This window comes from Mercenaria mercenaria, chromosome 3 (genome assembly GCF_021730395.1).
Source record: "Mercenaria mercenaria strain notata chromosome 3, MADL_Memer_1, whole genome shotgun sequence".
Classification (NCBI taxonomy): Eukaryota; Metazoa; Mollusca; class Bivalvia; order Venerida; family Veneridae; genus Mercenaria; species Mercenaria mercenaria.
Window position 1 is genome coordinate 98028914 of NC_069363.1, and position 20218 is coordinate 98049131.

Consider the following 20218-nt stretch of genomic DNA (forward strand, 5'->3'; position numbering starts at 1 on the left):
AAATTAATAAGTTTTATTTTATGACATCATAGACTAAATTTAATATGAGTCTTGAACATTCACAAGTCCCTCTTAAGTTAAAGACACAGAACTTATTGGAATTTTGATATAACTTGACCTGCTGAATATTCATAATAAAATCAGCAGTTTCTGTCCAACTATACCAATCCTGGTACTAACGGAAAACTTTGATCATATCAACATAAATAGGTCGGTATATGACTATTTCGATGTGACTTTAAACTTCGAACAAATTCCAGCCCCAGCTCCCCCAAAACATAACTATTTTAGCTATAATCACAAATAATCCAGGTGTATTGGTCCAACAGATACGATATTTCTAACTGTATTTATTTTACTTTGATCATAAAGAATTTCGATGAAGTACTGCAAATGCAAACACTACTGAACAAGTATTTTTGTGAATAGCGCCGTTATTCTGAAAGACTCAGCTAGAAACTATATAACATTCTAAAGGTCTCCAATAGTGGTAGTAGGATCTTTTTGGATTTTCAAAAAAATCGATTCCATGGGTGAAGAGGTATTTTTCCCATTATAAAAATCAGGCAAAGCCCAGTTTCAAATAAATATATATTAGAAATTATTTTTACGTTTCGTGGTAATATTGTTTTATAATGTTCATTCACATTTATAGTCAACATTTATCTAAGAAAAATACGGATTGAAAAAATGACTAAAATTTACAATGGAAAACATTACATGTACATCAAACTTTTCTAAGCTAAATTCAGAACAAACTAATTAAAGTCTTTTGAAAATCATAAAAAGATCCTGTTCTTTACAATAATATATGATTATGTTGTATATCAATGATATTGTTAATTAGTTGAAGAGAATTCTAGGGAAACTTTGTTAAAATGTCTAAAACATTATGCTCTAATGAATGACATCGTGTATTTCACACACACACAAGATATGCACAAATGTAAACATATAGAAAGTTTTATACTTTAGATCAATCTCTAGAAACCATACTATAATAAAGGTCAATCTCTAGAAACCAAACTCTAGATTCAAGTAAACACTCATATTACTGGTTAACAATGCACGTGAATACAAAAACATAGAGAAAAATGTTATATGTGTACCTGTATAAAGGACTCTTTCACCTGTATAACGCAAAAGAAACATGACAATTTAGGATGACTACTGCTTTTTAGCTCTACTTTTCGAAGAAAAAGTAGAGATATCCTAATCAATACGGCGTCCTCGTCGCTATCGGCGTCATTGGTTAAGTGTTTCGTACCAGTACACATTTTGACAAAAACTTTTAAAATAAAGCTTTGAAACTTTCAACGCTTGTGTACCATCACCTTTTTCCAGTTTTAAGCGAGAGTACATAACTCCATCAAGGATTTTGACTGAATTATGGCCTCTTTTAAATGACAAATCTTGGTTTAATTTTTGGTATCAGTTCATATTTTGTGTAAACTGTTTGACATATGGCTTTAAAACTTTTACCACTTGTTTATTATAACAATCTCTATCTGTAGGCAAGAAAAAAACCTCTGATATCTACTTTGGCTGAATTATGGCTCTTTTTGGACTTGGAAATTGGTACAGTTTTCATACAAGTCCACGTTTGTTAAAACTATTTGACATATGGCTTTGAACCTTGAACACCTTTTTATCATCATGATTTCCGTCTGTAGGCAAGACTACATAACTCTATAAACTATCTTGGCGGAATTATGGACCTTTTTGGACTTAGAAATCGGTTCAGTTTTCGTACAAGTCCACGTTTTGTTAAAACTATTTGACATGAGGCCTTGAAACTATGAACATTTGCCTATCATCATGATTTCGATCTGCAGACAACAGTACATTACTCTTTCTGTTTTGGTTGAACTATGGCCCTTTTTGGAAATCACTTAAAATTTCATACCGGTCCATATTTTACCTTACCTGTTTGTCATATGACTTTGACACTTTGACAACTTGTATACAATCATAGTCTACATAGAACATAACTAGGACAAGGACTTTAGCTCAGTTATGGCCCTTTTTGACATAGAAATTAGGTTTCGCATACCATTCTATATTTTGTCTTAACTGTCAGATATATGGCTTTGAAACTAAGAACACTTGGTTACAATCATGGTCACACATTGCCATATAGTGCAAAAGATATTAGGTAAGGGTAGATTTCTCGAAAGCACAGAGATACTTATCCAGACTCAACCACAGTTTTATCCAGACTTATCCAGACTTAACACAGCCTTATCCAAATCCGCAAAATACAGGTACATTTTTGTCTAATCTATTTTTCTTCTTTTATCGGAAAATATCTGGCAATATTCTGACCCTATACGTTCATCAATCCTTTGAATATTCGAAAGCGCTGTGAACAGACGTCTCTTATTTATCATATTACGCATTTCTTATGTATATTATTATGCGCATCAAAAGAGATTAATGTAGTAGTATCTCAGTGTGTGGTAATTTTCATCTCTTTTCTCCCTTTTAGAAGACAAATAAACAGAACAATGATAAGATATACCACTAATAAAAGTCTTATTCAATACATGTTACTACATATAAATGAAATATGGCCCTTTGAAACACAGAACGCAACCAAGCAACATAATAGCTGACTTCGGTTTGATTAAATCTGGAGGTTATGGAATGTGCAAGATATCTTATCCCCCTAGCAACGGCTTAAATGGAATTCTATAAAGTAAAAATGAGTGTAACCAATGCTTTCAGACGACCAGAAAATATACCAACACTAAGTATATGATCTTCCGTTTAGAGAACAACTTCTCGAACCCGGCAAATGGCTGCAAACAGACTTCATGTGCTTGTTTTCTATGTATCATTCACTACTTCCGTCTCTTTACCACTGTGTAATGCTCTACAATTTCATCATAGTGGCTGAAGAGATGGGCGTCACAGTTGTTCAGTATGCCTTTTAGAGTAAGAAGAGCTATAACGTCGACGCTAGGATCAAGGTGGTATTCATTTTCGTAGTTCTTCATTGGAAATACCATATTTCGTGGGAGTCCAAGAACCTCTGACACCTGGTAAAGAGGTCGGTAACTCATGTTATTATTTACATTTGTTTTAGTGTAAATGCGTCCAGCTGTTTAAGGGAACTAAGAATACAACAAATATGACGTTGTTGTTAAGTATTGCAGGCAGTAAGTAAACAAGATGTATGACAATTAAGATGTTTGTAAACTTAAGACTTTATATAATGTTATGCATACCTAGCTTTTGAAAACAACAATCTGTTATCACACGCGCTTGAAGCTCTATCAATAAATATATGCATTACCATATCCCACTCAACTAATATACTATGAAATAGTACAGGTTGGCAAGTAAATTTTGCCTTTTTGCGATTTTTATCGACAGATAAATCGAACCACATGTCAACTACAAATGAAAACACCTTTTCAAATAGTCAAATAATCATTCCTCTTAGGGACGCTGAGCACATCTAGAAAGTAACATACCAAGGTCGTTCATTTCATTCGTTATCTTACACTATCAAAATCGCCGTACTGGTATTCCGCCATACCTTCTCCAGCTTCCGGTTTTAAAATTAGAGGTAAATCACTTCTGAGAAAAACCTAAATTCACCGATAATAATTCGTATCAAACAAAATGGTGATTAAAGAATTATAAAACGCCAATTTGTAAACCATCCAAGCTGAATACTGTCAATAAAACTTTTATTTACTTTGGAAATCCCCAACGGTTTCAAGGAACTGTGACGTAATGTTCGTGACGTCATAACAGCCTTGGGATGAAGAGGTTCTGCTGTGTGCTTATTTTATCGAGATGAGCGACGTCGGAAACCTAGCATTTTAGTAGATCTATGTATCATTTTCAATTTTACAGTATTCATTGCTGTTATATTAAAATATATTTACAATACTTAATGTATGATCGCTAATTTATACATGTCATACTTTGTCGGTCTATTTGTAACTCTTATCAACATATACGTCTATTGAAAACGTTTCTCCAAACAATATAGATTAATTAACATTGAATGTTATTGGTTGGTTTCAATAACCCTATGCGCCAACCAATAGTTAGGGCAGTTCCAGAATTAATTGTATGGGGGGAGGTGGGGCAGGGGAGAGGGGGGTGCCGGAAGCGGGGCAGTGGGGAGGGGGTGTCGGAAGGCAATTTTTGAAGAAAAAAAAACACCACTCATATTTTGTATTATTTTCCTCCAACCCCACTACTCATGATTTTTAATTTTCCTCCAACCCCACTACCCATAATTATGAATTTTCCACTAACCCTACCACCTATAATTATCAAATATACGAAAATCAAAACATCGAGAGGTATATTGTTATAACCAATGACGGAAGCATTTATCGTTTTCCCTTTCTATATTTCAAAAACATCAAAGAGTCACTGAAATGCTTCATTCCGCTTTGAAAATAGAAAAATGTGTATACCCCACTCACCAGATTTATTATAAGCACGTTTCCTAAAACATGTACGTTTACCGCTTCCGACATTTAAGTTTGTTTGTTTGTTTCTTTTGAGTTCAAAGCCGTTTTTCAACAGTATTTCTGTTACGTAACGGCGGGCAGTTAACCTAACCAGTGTTCCTGTATTCTGTACCAGTACAAACCTGTTCTCTGCAAGTAACTGTCAACTTCCAACAGTATTTCAGTTATGTAACGGCGGACAGTTAACCTAACCAGTGTTCCTGTATTCTGTACCAGTACAAACCCTTTGCCAACTTCCGAACTTGAATCAGAGGTGGAGGGCGAATGATTTCAGACACAATGTCTTTCATCAAAGAGCTATAAAAATATATGTATTTATACTTCTTTGATGTAGCACATATGGCTTCGGAAGACTTGTCATTTCTTTGGACATGATTAAATGGGAATTCAGTCATCCGTTTTAAGAATAATGATTTCACGCAGTACATGTTTTAGTAAACTTATGTTAAAGGCACTGACCTCCAGATCGTACGAAAAAAAACAGATATCACTTACTTATATTTTACTGACAGATTATGTTATAGAAACACGTAAAACACGTACGGTGCTGGCTTTGTCATTTATACTTTAAACTGCAAAAATGCACTTATTTATGATAGGTATATCTATCATTTGCTTTAATCTGGAAGCAAAATATGATTTGAAACTGATAGAAGGTAAGTTCACCTTCCAAATCAAATGAACACGATAATTTACGTCGGCATCGGATAATGAAATTTTATTAACATACAATTTTGTACGGCTGTTTAAAGTATTTTTGCGAGCATGGAAAAATTCGACTAATTTTAGGGAAAAGTGATCTTCATGCAAAGAATTCTTCCTCAATTCCAGCATCTTTTCGTTTCGGCTTGCCTCGATTTCATATACGCGTCACGTGCCGGTCAGAATACACGAGTGCGAATGAAAGGAGGGTAAAAGAAGTTTCAATCGGTCTCCACGGATTTTGTTGACTTCTACACAAGTGCGAGATATAATCAACGACACGATTCTGTTTCGTCAGGAAATGTTGATTGACATACTTTTGGCGATTAAAGAGGCTGTACGCATTATCCAGACTCCGAAGTCAACGAGAAAAATGAAATATTTAATGAACTGAAGAAAAAAAAAGATCATATTTTTTAGATCGGTGATGTAAAAATGTCGTTCCTTGTATCGCGGTCAGTAAAGTGGCGACTAGTGGTTAAAAAGAAAAGAAAATGTACGTAATTAATTAAGAGAGGTGATCACATCACCGCCGAGGTGCAAGGTATTGGAGGTGGTGCCTTTGCCCATGTTAGGTAGGGGTTCAGGGAGCGGGTCAGGGGGACTCCTCCTGAGAATTTTTTAGGTCTAAATTTTGAAGTATTGGAGGAGTACGATACTCCCCTCATGATTGGGGGTTCAGGGGACTCTCCCCATGGAACATTTTGAAATACAGGTATGAAATGGTGACCTCTGGTACATTTCTGGGTCTAAATTTTGAGAGAAAAAACAATATTCCTTTGGCAAAATAGTAGGACCGGGCCTGGATAAGAGTTCATAGTCTACAAGTCATCTATCCCCATTATAAAAGGGCTGGGAAACGATCATACATGTATTATCATCTGTGTTATGACTACCTCTGATGTAGGATGCGGTTAATTAACTAATGCAGTATAAATGACGCTATATCCAATTTTTACGAGTTGAACAATTGCTCTCCTTGATCGTAGACATTTTGGGATGAAAGATTCTTAATTTGTTGCTAAGCGATACATTCCGACTGACCGGAAGTTGGATACGGAATGGCCGAATACCAGAACATTTTATGTACTTTACATGCAAAATGTGTATTTTATACATGAAATGAGTCCTAGACATATAAGTAGGTTAAAAAGTTTTGTTTTTTCTCTCTCTCTCTTTGGAATGGTGTATCATGGACAAAAATCCAACGTCATTTGCCTTCAAAATCGCCGTTTAAAAAGTCGAATCGAGGCGCAAAGTTGTTAACTTGGATCTCTTTCAGAGATCTAACCTGCACACATATTTCATTGATAGAGCTTCAAACACCTGTGCTATTATCTACCAATGTCTAGCGGATACCTTAGCTACACATTTCTCCACTTTGGGGCTTCTGAAGGCATTTGCTGCATCCTGTTTCGTCGCCTCACAGATAGTGTCAATCTTTGTCAGTATAACTACTTGGGGTATATCTAAAAATAACATAACATACCGCTATGTTGCATATAGATTATAGGTAAGGTAACTTTACTTTAAGTTTAATATGAACTTAGGTGCTACCTAGAAGGCAGAGCTCCCTCGAAAAATCACCAGTGCCCCTTGAAAATTAAAGGAGTGCTGCCCTTATCTGAAATTATGGATCCGTTTTAAGAAGTTTATGTTCTTTAAGATCTATTTAAATTTTAAGAATTGATGATAATTCATGATTTCTGAATGAATGTCTTAGAATGCATTATGAAAAAATCTTGGCATGCGAAAACTCAACAAATATTGCTATCTATGAACTAAAGAAAGTTACGGTTCTTTTTAGAAGGAAAAATGTGTCCAACTTTAAGGCAAAATTACTGCTATGATAGACGTCTGGTATGGGGGAACAAAAATCATTTACATGTACAAAGCTTATTTAAAACCCAAAAGACTAGCCATCTTTAAAAGTTAGTGATGAGAATTTTACCCAGAGAAAATAAATGTTTGCCGAAATTCTCGAAAACTTCTGTTTTATTTACTGAACTGCTAAGTTAACAGTCTATGACATGTTTATGGTTAATCCTTTAGCACTACTGGTATAGAATAGGAATGGTAGTAGGAGCCTTTTTGATGTTTATTGATAATTCATAGGCAATAGTTTTTTTCCTAGTAATAAACTCTGGTCAGTGATTTTTAAGCTTGTGGATGAAATATATGTGAACGGGGAGAAGAGCATTATTTATTTTAATATGCTATCTAATGAAATATTGTATTCTATCAATTAAATATTTTCATATCTCATCACTCACACTGTGAAAATATGAAATCTATATTTTCACACTGTGAGAGATATAGCTCCGCCCCCTCATACATTGTGTATGAATTTTTAAATATTTGCTTAAAACAGGATGAAAACTGTAGTCGCGATTTGTTTTTTTAGTATATTTCTCGATTCAAATTATTTAACTTAATGAGAATTTCATAACGTTATGCAGCAAACAATGAAATAAAATGGAACTTAATTTTGTGTGCGTCTTTATAACGTCACAACACGTCTGACGTCATGTCTGTTTACGCGCGTTTGTTTCCCGCGCTGAGATTAAAATTTGTTGCAAAATGCACATCTCAACGTAATTGAGAATAAAATAAAAAGAAAATTTGTTTGCTTTGAGTGAATATAGAATATATCTCACTGAGAAGTGAGAAGATGTACACATTTTCACGAGCGCGTAGCGCTCGTGAAAATATGTGAAGTTTTCTCACCTCTGAGTGAGATATATTCCATATTCACTGTATATATATTCACTCAAATATATATATTCCATATTCACTCAAGACAAACAAATATCGTCTATGTGCTTTTTACAGTTCAATGCCTGTATATTTTGTTCCCAAAACCTTTATAAAAAATAAGTTTTATCTACAGACAGTACATTGGAACCTGACATCACTAACAAAACACTTGTTAAATTTCACATAAATTACTTTATTTTTTACAATGCTTTCAAAACTCATAAAAAACAACACTGAAATAAAAAAGAAATTTAAAAAAAATGGCATCCGGTGAGGATCGAACTCCAACCTTTTGTTTTCAACGCGAACTCGGTAACCACTGCACCAATGTGGAAGTATGACGTCATCATCACAAATATAAGTATACATAATTTCAGTTATGGCAGTGTGACGAAAATCGTTTCCCATTGAAAATATTGTATTTTATCTTTTTTTCTTCGTAGAAAATGTATTTAGCACTAAATTCTTACTATCAGACGCTCATTTACATTTTTATTCAACGTTTAAAGCAGTGAGCGAAACGCTTTTGTCAACCGTAAACAGAAGCGTCTACTGACGTCTTACTGATTACTTACTATGAGCATTGTGTACTGGAAGAAACCCGAACAACACCGATTCCAAAACAGTACCACAAATTTTCAACTCGATAGTAATTCTATACACAGTTATATTCATTTTCTTTTTCACACGTTTAACCGTAATGCGACGCTGTCGGCGCCGCTTCGCGGCGCCGGTAGCTCTACTATTAATATCCCTTGCAATCAGTCGATAGTGTGACTTGCAGAACTAGTTTCGTTAACTTTAATATGAAATTAGGTGCTACCTAGAAGGCAGAGCTAAAGAAAGTTACAGTTCTTTTTAGAAGGAAGAGTGTGTCCAACTTTAAGGCAAAAATCGTCTGGAGAAAATCACTGTTTGCCGAAATGCTCGAAAACTCCTGTTTTATTTACTGAACTGCAAAGTTAACAGTCTATGACATTTTTTTGGGTTATCTTTTAGCACTACTGGTATAGAATAGGAATGGTAGTAGGAGCCTTTTTGATGTTTATTGATAATTCATAGGCAATAGTTTTTTTTTTCCTAATAATAAACTCTGGTCAGTGATTTTTAAGCTTGTGGATGAAATATATGTGAACTAAACGGGGAGAAGAGCTTATGTGCTTTTCACAGTTCAATGCATGTATATTTTGATCCCAAAACCTTTTTTAAAAATAAGTTTTATCTACAGACAGTACATTGGAACCTAACACCACTAACAAAACACTTGTTAAATTTCGCATGTATGACTTTTTTTTTTTTTTTACAATGCTTTCAAAACTCATAATTAATAAATAAATAAATACAAAAATAAACTGAAATAAAAAAAAGACAATAAAAGAACGCATCTGGTGAGGATCGAACTCCCGACCTTTGGGTTTCAACGCGAACTCGCTAACCACTGCACTAATGTGGAAGTATGACGTCATCAACTCAAATATAAGTATACATAATAAATTTAGTTTTGGAAGCGTGACGAAAATCGTTTCGCATTGAAAATATTGTATTTTATCTTTTTTTTCTTCGTAGAAAATGTATTTAGCACTAAATTCTTATTATCAGGCGCTCATTTACATTTTATTCAACGTTCAAAGCAGTAAGCGAAACGCTTCTGTCAACCGTAAACAACAAGCGTCTACTGACGTCTTACTGACTAATTACTATGAGCATTGTGTGCTGGAAGAAACCCAAACAACACCGATTCCAAAAACGTACCACGAATTTTCAACTCGACAGTTATTCTTTACACAGTTTTATTAATTTTGTTTTTCACACGTTTAACCGTAATGCGACGCTGTCGGCGCCGCTATGCGGCGCCGGTAGCTCTGCTATAATTTAATAATTTTTCATACAGTGGAATGTGTACAAACTCTTATCTGTGGTTCTGAGGTGATGTAAAGCCGTTTTGACAACTTAACCAACATAACCGCTTTTAAAAGGAAGGTTGCTCTTATTTGTTGCACATTTTAAGCGGTATAATTGTCAGGCATGACATAGGGTATAAAACAGAACATTTACCTAGGATGAATGTAGTTCTTTATGAAAATCTTCAGGGTGAAAATAAAAAAAATGAAGTCTTTTTAAAGATTTCCATTTTATTGTTTACTGAAATTAGAAACTGGTTCATTGTTTACTTCTGAGAATGTGTTTTACAGTGGTTGATTGTTATATCAAGTTTCGTCGCATTACGATGTTTCATTAAAAAATAATAAATGTCCCAAGTGTACTGGTTTTAGCGTGACATTTAAATGAAATCATGTTTTCAACTTAAAATTACTTTGTAACCACCTTATATATTAAGAAAATGTTTTCTTTATTCTAAAGTGTAATGTGTTGGTTATTGGGTTAGCAAAAGTTTAGAAAATATTAATGAATAATTATTCTTCAAGGCTTCTTAGAAATGAAAAGGTGTCGAGTTTTATTTTGCTCGGAAAATGGCCAACTGATACTTTACTACTCACAGCATTGAAAAGTATTATTAATTAGATGAAGTATTTTTTCTTCGTTTAGTAGTGATATGTTTTTTATTTTTTTTTTCAATATTTTTTCGACTAATACATTTTGAACAGCACATTATTTGTAATATTGAACAATGTGTACAAAAATGTCCCAAGTGTACAAAATAGCAAAATTAATAAATATTTTTCTTGTTCATGTGAATGTTTTCATTTATTTACACATTCTTACTAAGAGGAGGACCCTACAAATCAGTCCTAACAAGGATTTGACATAGTTATGCCATTTGAGATTTTTCTTGCAAATAATGTGATGTCCCAAGTGAACATGACTTTTGACATGTTTGATTTTACAGGTGTCTGTGCCCAAAAATATAAATGACATGTCACCTAGGTGCATGGCAGCATTTAATAGGGTGCAGTTTTCTTACAGAAATGTCCTTTCCGTTGTTATAATGGTAAACTGGCAAAACATTATGGAGTTTTGCAAATTTTGACAGTAGAAATTTTTTAAATAAGTGTACCTTTATATTGACTAACTTAATTTCTAGATCATATACTTTAATATATGCTATTATCATTATAGCTCAAAAGAATGCATATTCTCTTGAAAACTAATGAATTTTTAGGGTAAAATCCTGCAGGTTTAAATTATTGCTATTTTTGTACACTTGGGACATAAAAATAACTTAAATACGATATTATACAAAATACAGATATAATTCTAATTATTTTCTCACAGAAACATCTAAAGTGAACAAGACTGCTGCCAAGATAGTAAAATTGTTGTCATTTACATATATGTACACAAAATTTGCACAACTGAGAAACTCAATGAAGATTAAAAAAAACATCAGCAAACAATACTTTAGTAAATAGGAGACTAAAATATGAAAAAAATGCTATTAATTACCTAGTAAAACTACCAAAAGAATGTTTTTATCCATATGATGTACAATGTCAATGTTTTCACTTGAAAAACAATGAATCTAATAAGGGCTTATAATTGTCCCAAGTGTACAGAGTGATGCTTACCTTAAAATATGTTGTAATAGAAGGCTATGGTACATGCTCATGATATATAATGTGATATTTGATGCAAAGAAAAGGTTGTTAACTTAGCTCTTAATTTATGTTTAAGCCTTGTCAAATATTTCCATCTTATAACTTATGGAATTATAATTATTATCAGCATATATGTTCATTTTGTAAGTTATTAACAAGAGCACACATCTGCAAAACACTATTTTTTCTCTATATTCTTCAATGATTTGTTTTGTATGTATACAATTGAAAGATACTGGTATTGTTTTTCATACACTGTAAATATAATAAGTGAAACTGTGTGTTTCTGTCCCAAGTGTACGGAAAATATACAAATATGCTCTTATGAAAACTTCTATATCTTTGACAAATTTTGATATATTGTTATGAAACTTGGCACAGTTCATGCATACATCCCGAAGTTTTGTAAATGTAAAGATTTACCACTAGAAATGACACTGTAACTGAGATTATCAAACTTCAAGTGGTACAAGTGTAAAAACCTGACCCTTAAAACTATAAAAAGTTTGATTTTGACACATTCTTTTGTATTACTTTGACTGTTAGACTGTTTAAATGTTGTTTATATATTGTTTTTGTAAGTATATTGAGCTAAAACCGCATAAGACCTGTTATGTTTTAATTGTTTTAGTATCAAAATATGGTACCAATTTTACAAAAAGTTCAATATTTTTTTCAGAAATCATTAGTTTGCAATTTTTTCTTGTTTTTCATTGCACTTGCCCTTTTGATATATTTAACTAGAATAACCTTCTAGCTATCTAATTCAATGTATAACTTACTCCTAGCACATGGTTTAAAATTTACCCCTTATTCACGCTCAGGCTTCATTTTTTTTATTTTCATCCTTTAAAACTTTTTAAAAAGAGTACTTACCTAAACTATTCATAACCGTCTGCATTTCCTGAATGTTCTTTGTGACTTCTGGACTTAGATCTTTCATGGCGTCAACGATAGAAGCATCTTGAACCAGAGCAACACAGTGAATCTTCTGATCAAGTTTTGGGTGTTTCTCGAAGCCTGGCATGTCAGATGAGATACTTGCACTGGGATCAAACTGAAGTAAAGCGTTAACGTATTGTATACGTTTTTGCCTCTTTCCTTGATAATGTACGTGGTGTTAAAATATTTACATTTTTTAAAAATTCGAACTCATCGCATGAAAGCAGTCTGTTTGCAGTAAGGATACACAGTGCAAAAGAACATAAATGAACGATGCAAGCTAGATAATCTAACAATCTAACCGGGAATCTGTCTGCAATATTTCCTTCAAGTATGTAACGCATATTTTCCTTTGTCATAAGATGTTCTTGCTCCAAACCTCTGATGTCACATATTCGGAACTTCAGTGGTATTGGTAATGTACTGCTTCCCGACATCACTGGGTATTTGGTGAACTATGACATAAAACATTGATATCTCTTCATATTTCTTTTAGTTTCAATTAAGTAATTACAATTAACAAATTTATTTTATGATTGCATTGTCCACATATTTGCATGCATGCGCATTTACAATATACAGATCAACCAATTAATAAAATGATTCCATTTTTTTTCACTACCTATTATGCGCTTCGTTTTAAATTTTGGTTGTAATGATTGTTACTGACAGCAAAACCTTAGTAGCGGTAGTAATGCTGATGCTGACAGCAGAAATTGAGGAACGATGCACGTTCATCAAAGTTTTTATTTTAACACAGAAAGTGAATGTAACTCTATATTTTGAGCAGCCACTTCTTGCTACGTTAAATATCTTTCCTCGGAATACAGAATTGATGGTATTAAACACGCTGGATTTTCCGGCTCCGACACCACCAAACAGCAGGATATTGACCGTTAGGAAATGCACTTCTCCTGTCAGCATATCATTAAAAAGGATCAAAGTTCTCAAGTTCATCTTTAAGTTCAGCCAAAGTCTACAAAACAAATTGGTATCAACTAATATCATAAAAAATGATTTTGAGTGTACATTATTTTCTTTTTCTTTTGCCTATAACCATTTTACCTGAATCATTACATATATTTCATGTTTGCAATTAAGTTAGTCCGACAAAAATAAGAGCTAAGATGAGTCCTTATAATTGTCTAGGCACTAACCTTAAATATATTGTCCCAGCTGCATGTTTTTCTCCATGGAGTCTGTCTCAATCCATCCAAAACTATTTGACTCATTCTATCTTCTGCAGAGTAAATAGTGACAATATTTAGGAAAATGCATGCATGCGAAATCTACTATTTTATTTTTGATAATGTTAAATGGTACTTTCCTCGAGGTACAGTCATGTTGTTATAGTATTTCGATCGCAATTTACTTCGTTTGTTCTGTACACTGAAATCTAACTCGCTCTTTCAATTTACCATTCCATAGCAATACAATGTCATGATATATCTAATTATATCTCCGGCTTCCATGTTTACCTTATATATAGTTCTCCTTTATTCAAAGGAAGTGCATGCGTAATCAATATAAACAGTAAAATCCGAAATATTTAGAAAAAAAGCTTCAGTATTGTTTCAGGAAATCTACACTTTAAATTTCTGTGCAGCGATTTTTAAAGTTTTGGCCGAGTAGTGATTAAGGTCACATGCTTCTAAGCACTTGCCCTTTTCTGTTGCGGGTTTAAGATCTTTTCATGTGAGTATATCTTCCAGCCAGCTTATAGCAGGTTGATGGTTCTCCCCGGCAGCCAGCCCGTGCCTAAAGTAATGAATGAAGAAGCACTTTGTGTCTTCCTTCACTTTCAAGGCTTTGAAGTCGCCATATGATATATAATTGTCGGTGTTACGTTAACACCCACTTAATCCCCTACACCCCTTCCAAAATAAAGAAAAGTCATGAAATACACAGTATGATCAGTATCCTAAATTGAAAAAAGTAATATAACTTTCACATCCATTTATTTAGTCAGTATGGGTTTTGTAATTTCGGTATCCAGTTTGTTTTCAGTTTTTTTAAGGTATTTCGGGAAGGAAGAGAAAATTACATATAAAGTTAAAACATATACTGTAACTTTTCATGTAATTATGTTGTAAATACAGTACACAGTGCATTACGATTACACAAGATTTAGTAAAACACAGGCTCATTATTGCCTCATTATTACATAAAGAGCTATGACTGAAAGCAACATATCAAGACCGTAATTTTCATTAATTTGTCCACGTTTGTTCTTCTTGTTTACAAAAATGACATAGCTCATTTACTAAATTTGAGGAGAACATGATTGTGATTTTTAAACGCAATAGCTAATACTACGTCATGATATGCGAATCGCACGACATAATGCTTCCTAAGAAAAATACACAGGTTACATTCACGTATTGCGTGTATTATTTTTTTTGGAATATGACTCATGCAAAATAGAATAGAAGTCATTGTATAACAAATATACAATAAATATGATTAGAATTAAGAATTAACAATGAAACATTTTATGATTATTTTGCGTATTTATAATAAATTAACACCTTTTCAGTGAACATATCTGAAAGAATTCAACTTTAAAGTAAGCAAGCACAAATACTTCTTATTGTTTCTAATGAATGACATCATAAGTAAATTCAGCCCACCTTAACATATACACACATTGCTCATAATGAGTTTTCAGTCAGTCAACAATTTTGTTAAAATTAAAAAATTACTTCTCATGAACCGCTTGATGAAATTCTATCAAACATTTTTGGTTTATTTAGACATATTCAAATCATTAGTTTAAAAACAGTTAGACAGCATCGATCCAATTTTGAAATACTTTCATGAGTTGTGTCATCCTGAATCATTGTCCTTCTCAATTCACTCAACGCCACGCCTCTTCCACATTACCCGCCCACATTTAACAGAAACTTTAAAACTCTTGCAAAAATACAAACAAACAAAACTACCACACAAACGCTTGTCTTATTTCAAAATAATAACATGATAATCTGATTGATATGTCTATGCATGACCCTCTACCAAACCTTTATAAGCAAGATGCTGTTTTTCACAAAGTAAAAATCTACATCACTTTATATATGAATATATAAATATTGTAAATTGTAGTCGATTAGAGCCTGTGTGTTTGTGTTGCTACATATCTTGTTGACTTAAAATAAAACACACCTACCATGGTTAAATGTTAATGTTAATGTAAATCAAACTCGTCAAAATTAACTAACACAAAAAAGTATTTTACACAATGTTGCCATTTATGTACGTGATACTCGTGAACAAATAACAAACATAAGTTAAGTAAATTTCCTAATGTTGCCGTATTATGCACGAAATGTATTTCTAGTTGGAATGTCAATGACTTTTATATCAGTTACACTGAGGGATATCAGCGGGTTTATCATCAAAATTGATTAAATCAAGGAGAGCGATGTTAAATATACAAAGTACACACTGATACATCGTACAGCGGATATATCTGGTTCAGTGGGATGAAAGGTTTAAATCCGTATTTCCTATTTTTCTTTCATAAAATACGTTTTAAATTACATTAAAACGTCTGCAGTTAGCTAGGAGTATATACATTTAAAGCATATTACTATTGCCAAAAAGGCGAAATTAACTGTGTGAAGTGCAAATGCTCACAGCTGAATTGAGCACACCTGCAAAACTTTTGTTATAAAAAAACTTAACTGCATCAGTTATCACAATTTTGAATTGTTTCTTTCATTGTATTGTTAGATCAATCCATGTCAAATACTGGAACTTTCAGAGTTCAAACTCACAGAGAAATACATCAAGAATCATATCCATGGACTGTACAGAGTGTAGGTCCTTTCTCCTGTATACTGTAAAGGGGGATAGTTTACTTTGGACGGAGTATAGAAGTATATATCTGTTTGTCTATTAGGTGAACCTACTAGAGGTTGCAAAAATGTATGATATACTACATACCTATTTTTTCAGCTGTTTTTATACCCCCGAATGTGGGCGTATTAAAATCGCAATGTCCGTGCGTGCCTCTGTCCGTGTTCGTGTAAATTCTTGTCCGGGTTGTAACTCTGCACCCAGAAAGAGACTTTACCCCTTCCTACTCTTTCTCTATATTCCGCATAAAACTAAAATGTACGAGTTGGATTTTTGAAGCAACCCGTCTATAATATTTTTTCCGTTGCAGCTTCTTCTTGTTGTGGGCCTACTTTGAAAATGCGTGACTCTGAGGCTGTTTTGTGGTGCTCTGTGCTTCCGAGAAATCTATCCTTATTTATTTTTGTTTAAAATACCTTGGCATACATATCCATCATAAGGAAAAAACGTGTCATGTGCATGACTCAGACCTCTAGCTCGAAGGTCAAAGTCACCGTTAGAGGTCAAATGTTAACAGGGTTTGCTCTGCCATCTATGAAGGGATTTTGAAATAATTTGACATAAATATTTACCATAATAAGTCAATGTGTCATGTGCAAGACCCAGACCCCTAGCTTCACGGTCAAGGTCACACGTAGAAGTCAATGGGTTAACAGGGTCTGTTTCGCGTCCAGTTTATAACTCTGCCATTCATCAAGGGATTTTGAAACTACTTGACATATATTTTCCGCATAATGATACTACGTGTCATTCGCGCAATCCAGATCCCTAGCTCTAAGGTCAATGTCACACTTAGAGGGTAAAGTTTAACATGGTCTGTTTCATGTCAGGTCCATAACTCTGCCATTAATGAAGAGATTTTAAAATCACTTGGCATACATAGTCCCTATATTGAGATAACGTTTCATGCTTAAGACCCTTAGCTCCAAGGTCAAGGTCACACTTAGAAGTCAAATGTTAACGTCCGGTCAATAACCCAGCTATTCCTTAATGAATTTTAGAAAAACTTAGCACAAATGTTCCCTATAATGCGTTAATGTGTCATGCGCAAGACCCAGCCCTCTTGCTTCAAGGTCAAGTTAACCTTGTGAGAACTTTTTGTTTTGTCTAGTCACAAATCAAATGGTTCATACCTTAAACTATTCTGGCATATTTTACGCAGACGACTTGCATTTTTGGGCAAGCTTTAGGGGCATTTGTCACTAATAGTGACATCTTTTGTTTATGTCTAGTTTAGGCTAAAACGTCCTTACAAATTTGATACATGGGCATTCTTTTCAAAACTTAAATGTTAAACAAGATGCATCGTTGCTGTTTTCACAAAAAATATATTACATAAACTTCATTACATTCCCTAGTTGTATTTTAGTTGTTTAAAACGCTTAAAGACACACACAAAATAACTGTATTCTTTTGTTCTTCCATGATGGTAATTATACATGATTTAAATAGATATTTATTTTTATTTATTTAGATACTTAACGAAGACTATTTATCTACTTTTTGAGATTGGATAAAAAGGTTACAAAAAAGTGTTTCGGTTAAACGGGATGGTTTGTAATAAAATGATTTTGACAAAACGTAGCATTTAGAATTCCGAACCTAAGGACAGAATTTTGGCAGGACCGTCGTATCATATATTATGATATTACTCCACTCTTTCCTCGTCTATAAATCCCGCACTCAGCATGTCTTCTTCATTTTGAATAATGTCAAGTTTGACTATTTTAAATAGGGCTTTCTTTTAGAACTGTGTTTCGGCTAAAAAGATGTTTTTATTGACATCATCAGCAGTAAGTGTTCGTCCTTGTTCTCTGCAAGGTTCTGGACTTCTTTTATAATTCATATTTTTATATTGCTGGGACTGTCATACTTTCTGTATTTATCTGAAAGTAAATATAAAATTCTGATAAATGTTTAATATTTTCACGGAACGTATCCCTTGATATATAACAGTAAAAGCATTTGTACATTACTTTTGTTTTAAAATGATAAAATGGAAATATACCGGCCATGATCTGTTGCAAGACTTACGAAATTTCGGACACTGAGGTTGATCGGGCCAACAACAGGTTTTCCGCATTTATCAGCGTTGCTAACTCATTTAACAAGTTTGGATTACTAATAGATCTTGTTTTACCTGACTCAGAAACACAGCACGTGTTATACTGTAACCGGAAACATAAGCTGCAATTAACAGTCTTAAAGTGACGAAAAAAAAATCTAAAAGGAAGTGTTTCACAGTGATTAAATGTTAAGGTATGTCCCACCTACAAGTGAATATTTTAAAACTTCAAAACAATGTTAAAGCAATATATGGTAACCAGTGAGAGACATGTATGCAACATTTACAACAACAAAAAACGTTCGTCGTGCCGTTTTTTTTTATAAATTGTGTATAATTCTTGATAATTCCTCAAGCTCAAGTAGAGACAAGGGTCAAAGTGATGACCACTGTCCAAAACGTTTGCAGATATTTCATTATACCATTAATTTTGATAAAAGAAACATCAAAGAATTAGTAAACAATTATACAACACAAAGTAAAACTGTGAAAATCATTTTTTCTAGGGTGATTGAATAAGACAGAATTCTAAATCTACCATTGAAAAATTGAGTTCGAGTCCTGTGGAACTGTTTTAAATTTTGCTCACTTTATTCAAAAATAGCCTTTGGACAGAAATAAAACCTACCTATATTTCTTCCACAATATGTAATCTAAAGAGTAAAAGCTAAATAGAGAACATTTACCGCATGTAACTCAGTTTTTTTTAAAGATGTCTAACTCTGCCCCCTTCTATTTTAGAGGTAGATACACTCCTCTGAACTAAATATAAGTCACTTATCATATACTTTTTTTTTCATTTTTGTACAATAAATCAATAATTAGTCTTGAAAAAAGTAAAAACTTACTTGAAAAAAGGAATATAAAGGAATCAAAGCCTTGAAATGTCTGATAGTTGCGGGTTTTTGGTAGATTCGTTTCTGTATAAATGCCAGTCTGTGAATATACATGAATGAGAAACAAATACAAATTTAATGTGCCTCATATCTAAGATGAACTCTGCCTGACCCAGCTTGTGATGTAACCATTGGCTGGAATACCTTTTGTGTAGCACATGAACATCCTTTGGATGTGATTCGGAATCAAATAAAGATTCTATGATTGTCAGAAATACACTTTAACTTTGGTAGCGGGATAAACCCGCAACCAAAAACGATTTGTTCCGAGTGGGGCCTGAACCAATGTCCCCTGAAAAAAATAAGTCAAAGTAGGTTGACTTCATTGTAGGAATTGAATACTCTTCGAAAAGGAGGTACACTATCACATGGGTAATCCCTTAAGTTAACAGCATTAACTTTAAGTTATCATATCGAATGAAAACTTTAGTACATTTCAATTTTCTTCGTCTGTACACCGTTCAGGATATTCAGAACGCGGTCTATACCCCGTACTGCACATGTCTATACACGCATGTCAAAATTCATTTTGGTAATACAAAAGAAATGTAACAGATATCAAATGATATCAATATGAAATGTTAGATAGCCAGAATTGTACATAATATATATTTGATAGACAATGGGACAGTAAAGCCGACTCAAGAATGTTAATGTTTCAGTTATTACAGATATATTTTTAAAAAGCGCTTCAACAGTGAACAAACGGAACATCAGTTTATGTATAAACTACTGTGTGCGAGTTACAAGATAAAGGCATGTTTTTTTCTGGCATAGAAGTCCTCCCACTTTTGATAACATTCGCCGTTTACATCATTTTTATCTAAATGGTGTTGAAATAATGTTTAATCATACCAGTAGTAATGCACGTTTCAAAAACACGCCAATACTTACAGCTCAATAACTAGCTTAATTACATACTCATTTCTATTCCCCTACCCT

The 20218-nt window shown here is 33.4% G+C and overlaps 2 protein-coding genes across 2 annotated transcripts in view; one reads left to right on the forward strand and one right to left on the reverse strand.

Annotated features, from left to right (window-relative positions):
- The window catches only part of LOC123523913 (uncharacterized), a 356017-nt gene that overhangs the window by 32467 nt on the left and 303332 nt on the right, over positions 1-20218 (forward strand). The gene's annotated exons all lie outside the window — the stretch shown is intronic.
- On the reverse strand, positions 801-12911 carry LOC128555811 (interferon-induced protein 44-like). Its single transcript, XM_053539435.1, has 4 exons — positions 12760-12911; positions 12392-12572; positions 6561-6670; positions 801-3041 (listed from the first exon to the last, which is right to left on the reverse strand). Exons 1-4 carry the CDS (start codon positions 12892-12894, stop codon positions 2844-2846), a joined length of 624 nt encoding a protein of 207 aa, XP_053395410.1. The 5' UTR covers positions 12895-12911; the 3' UTR covers positions 801-2843.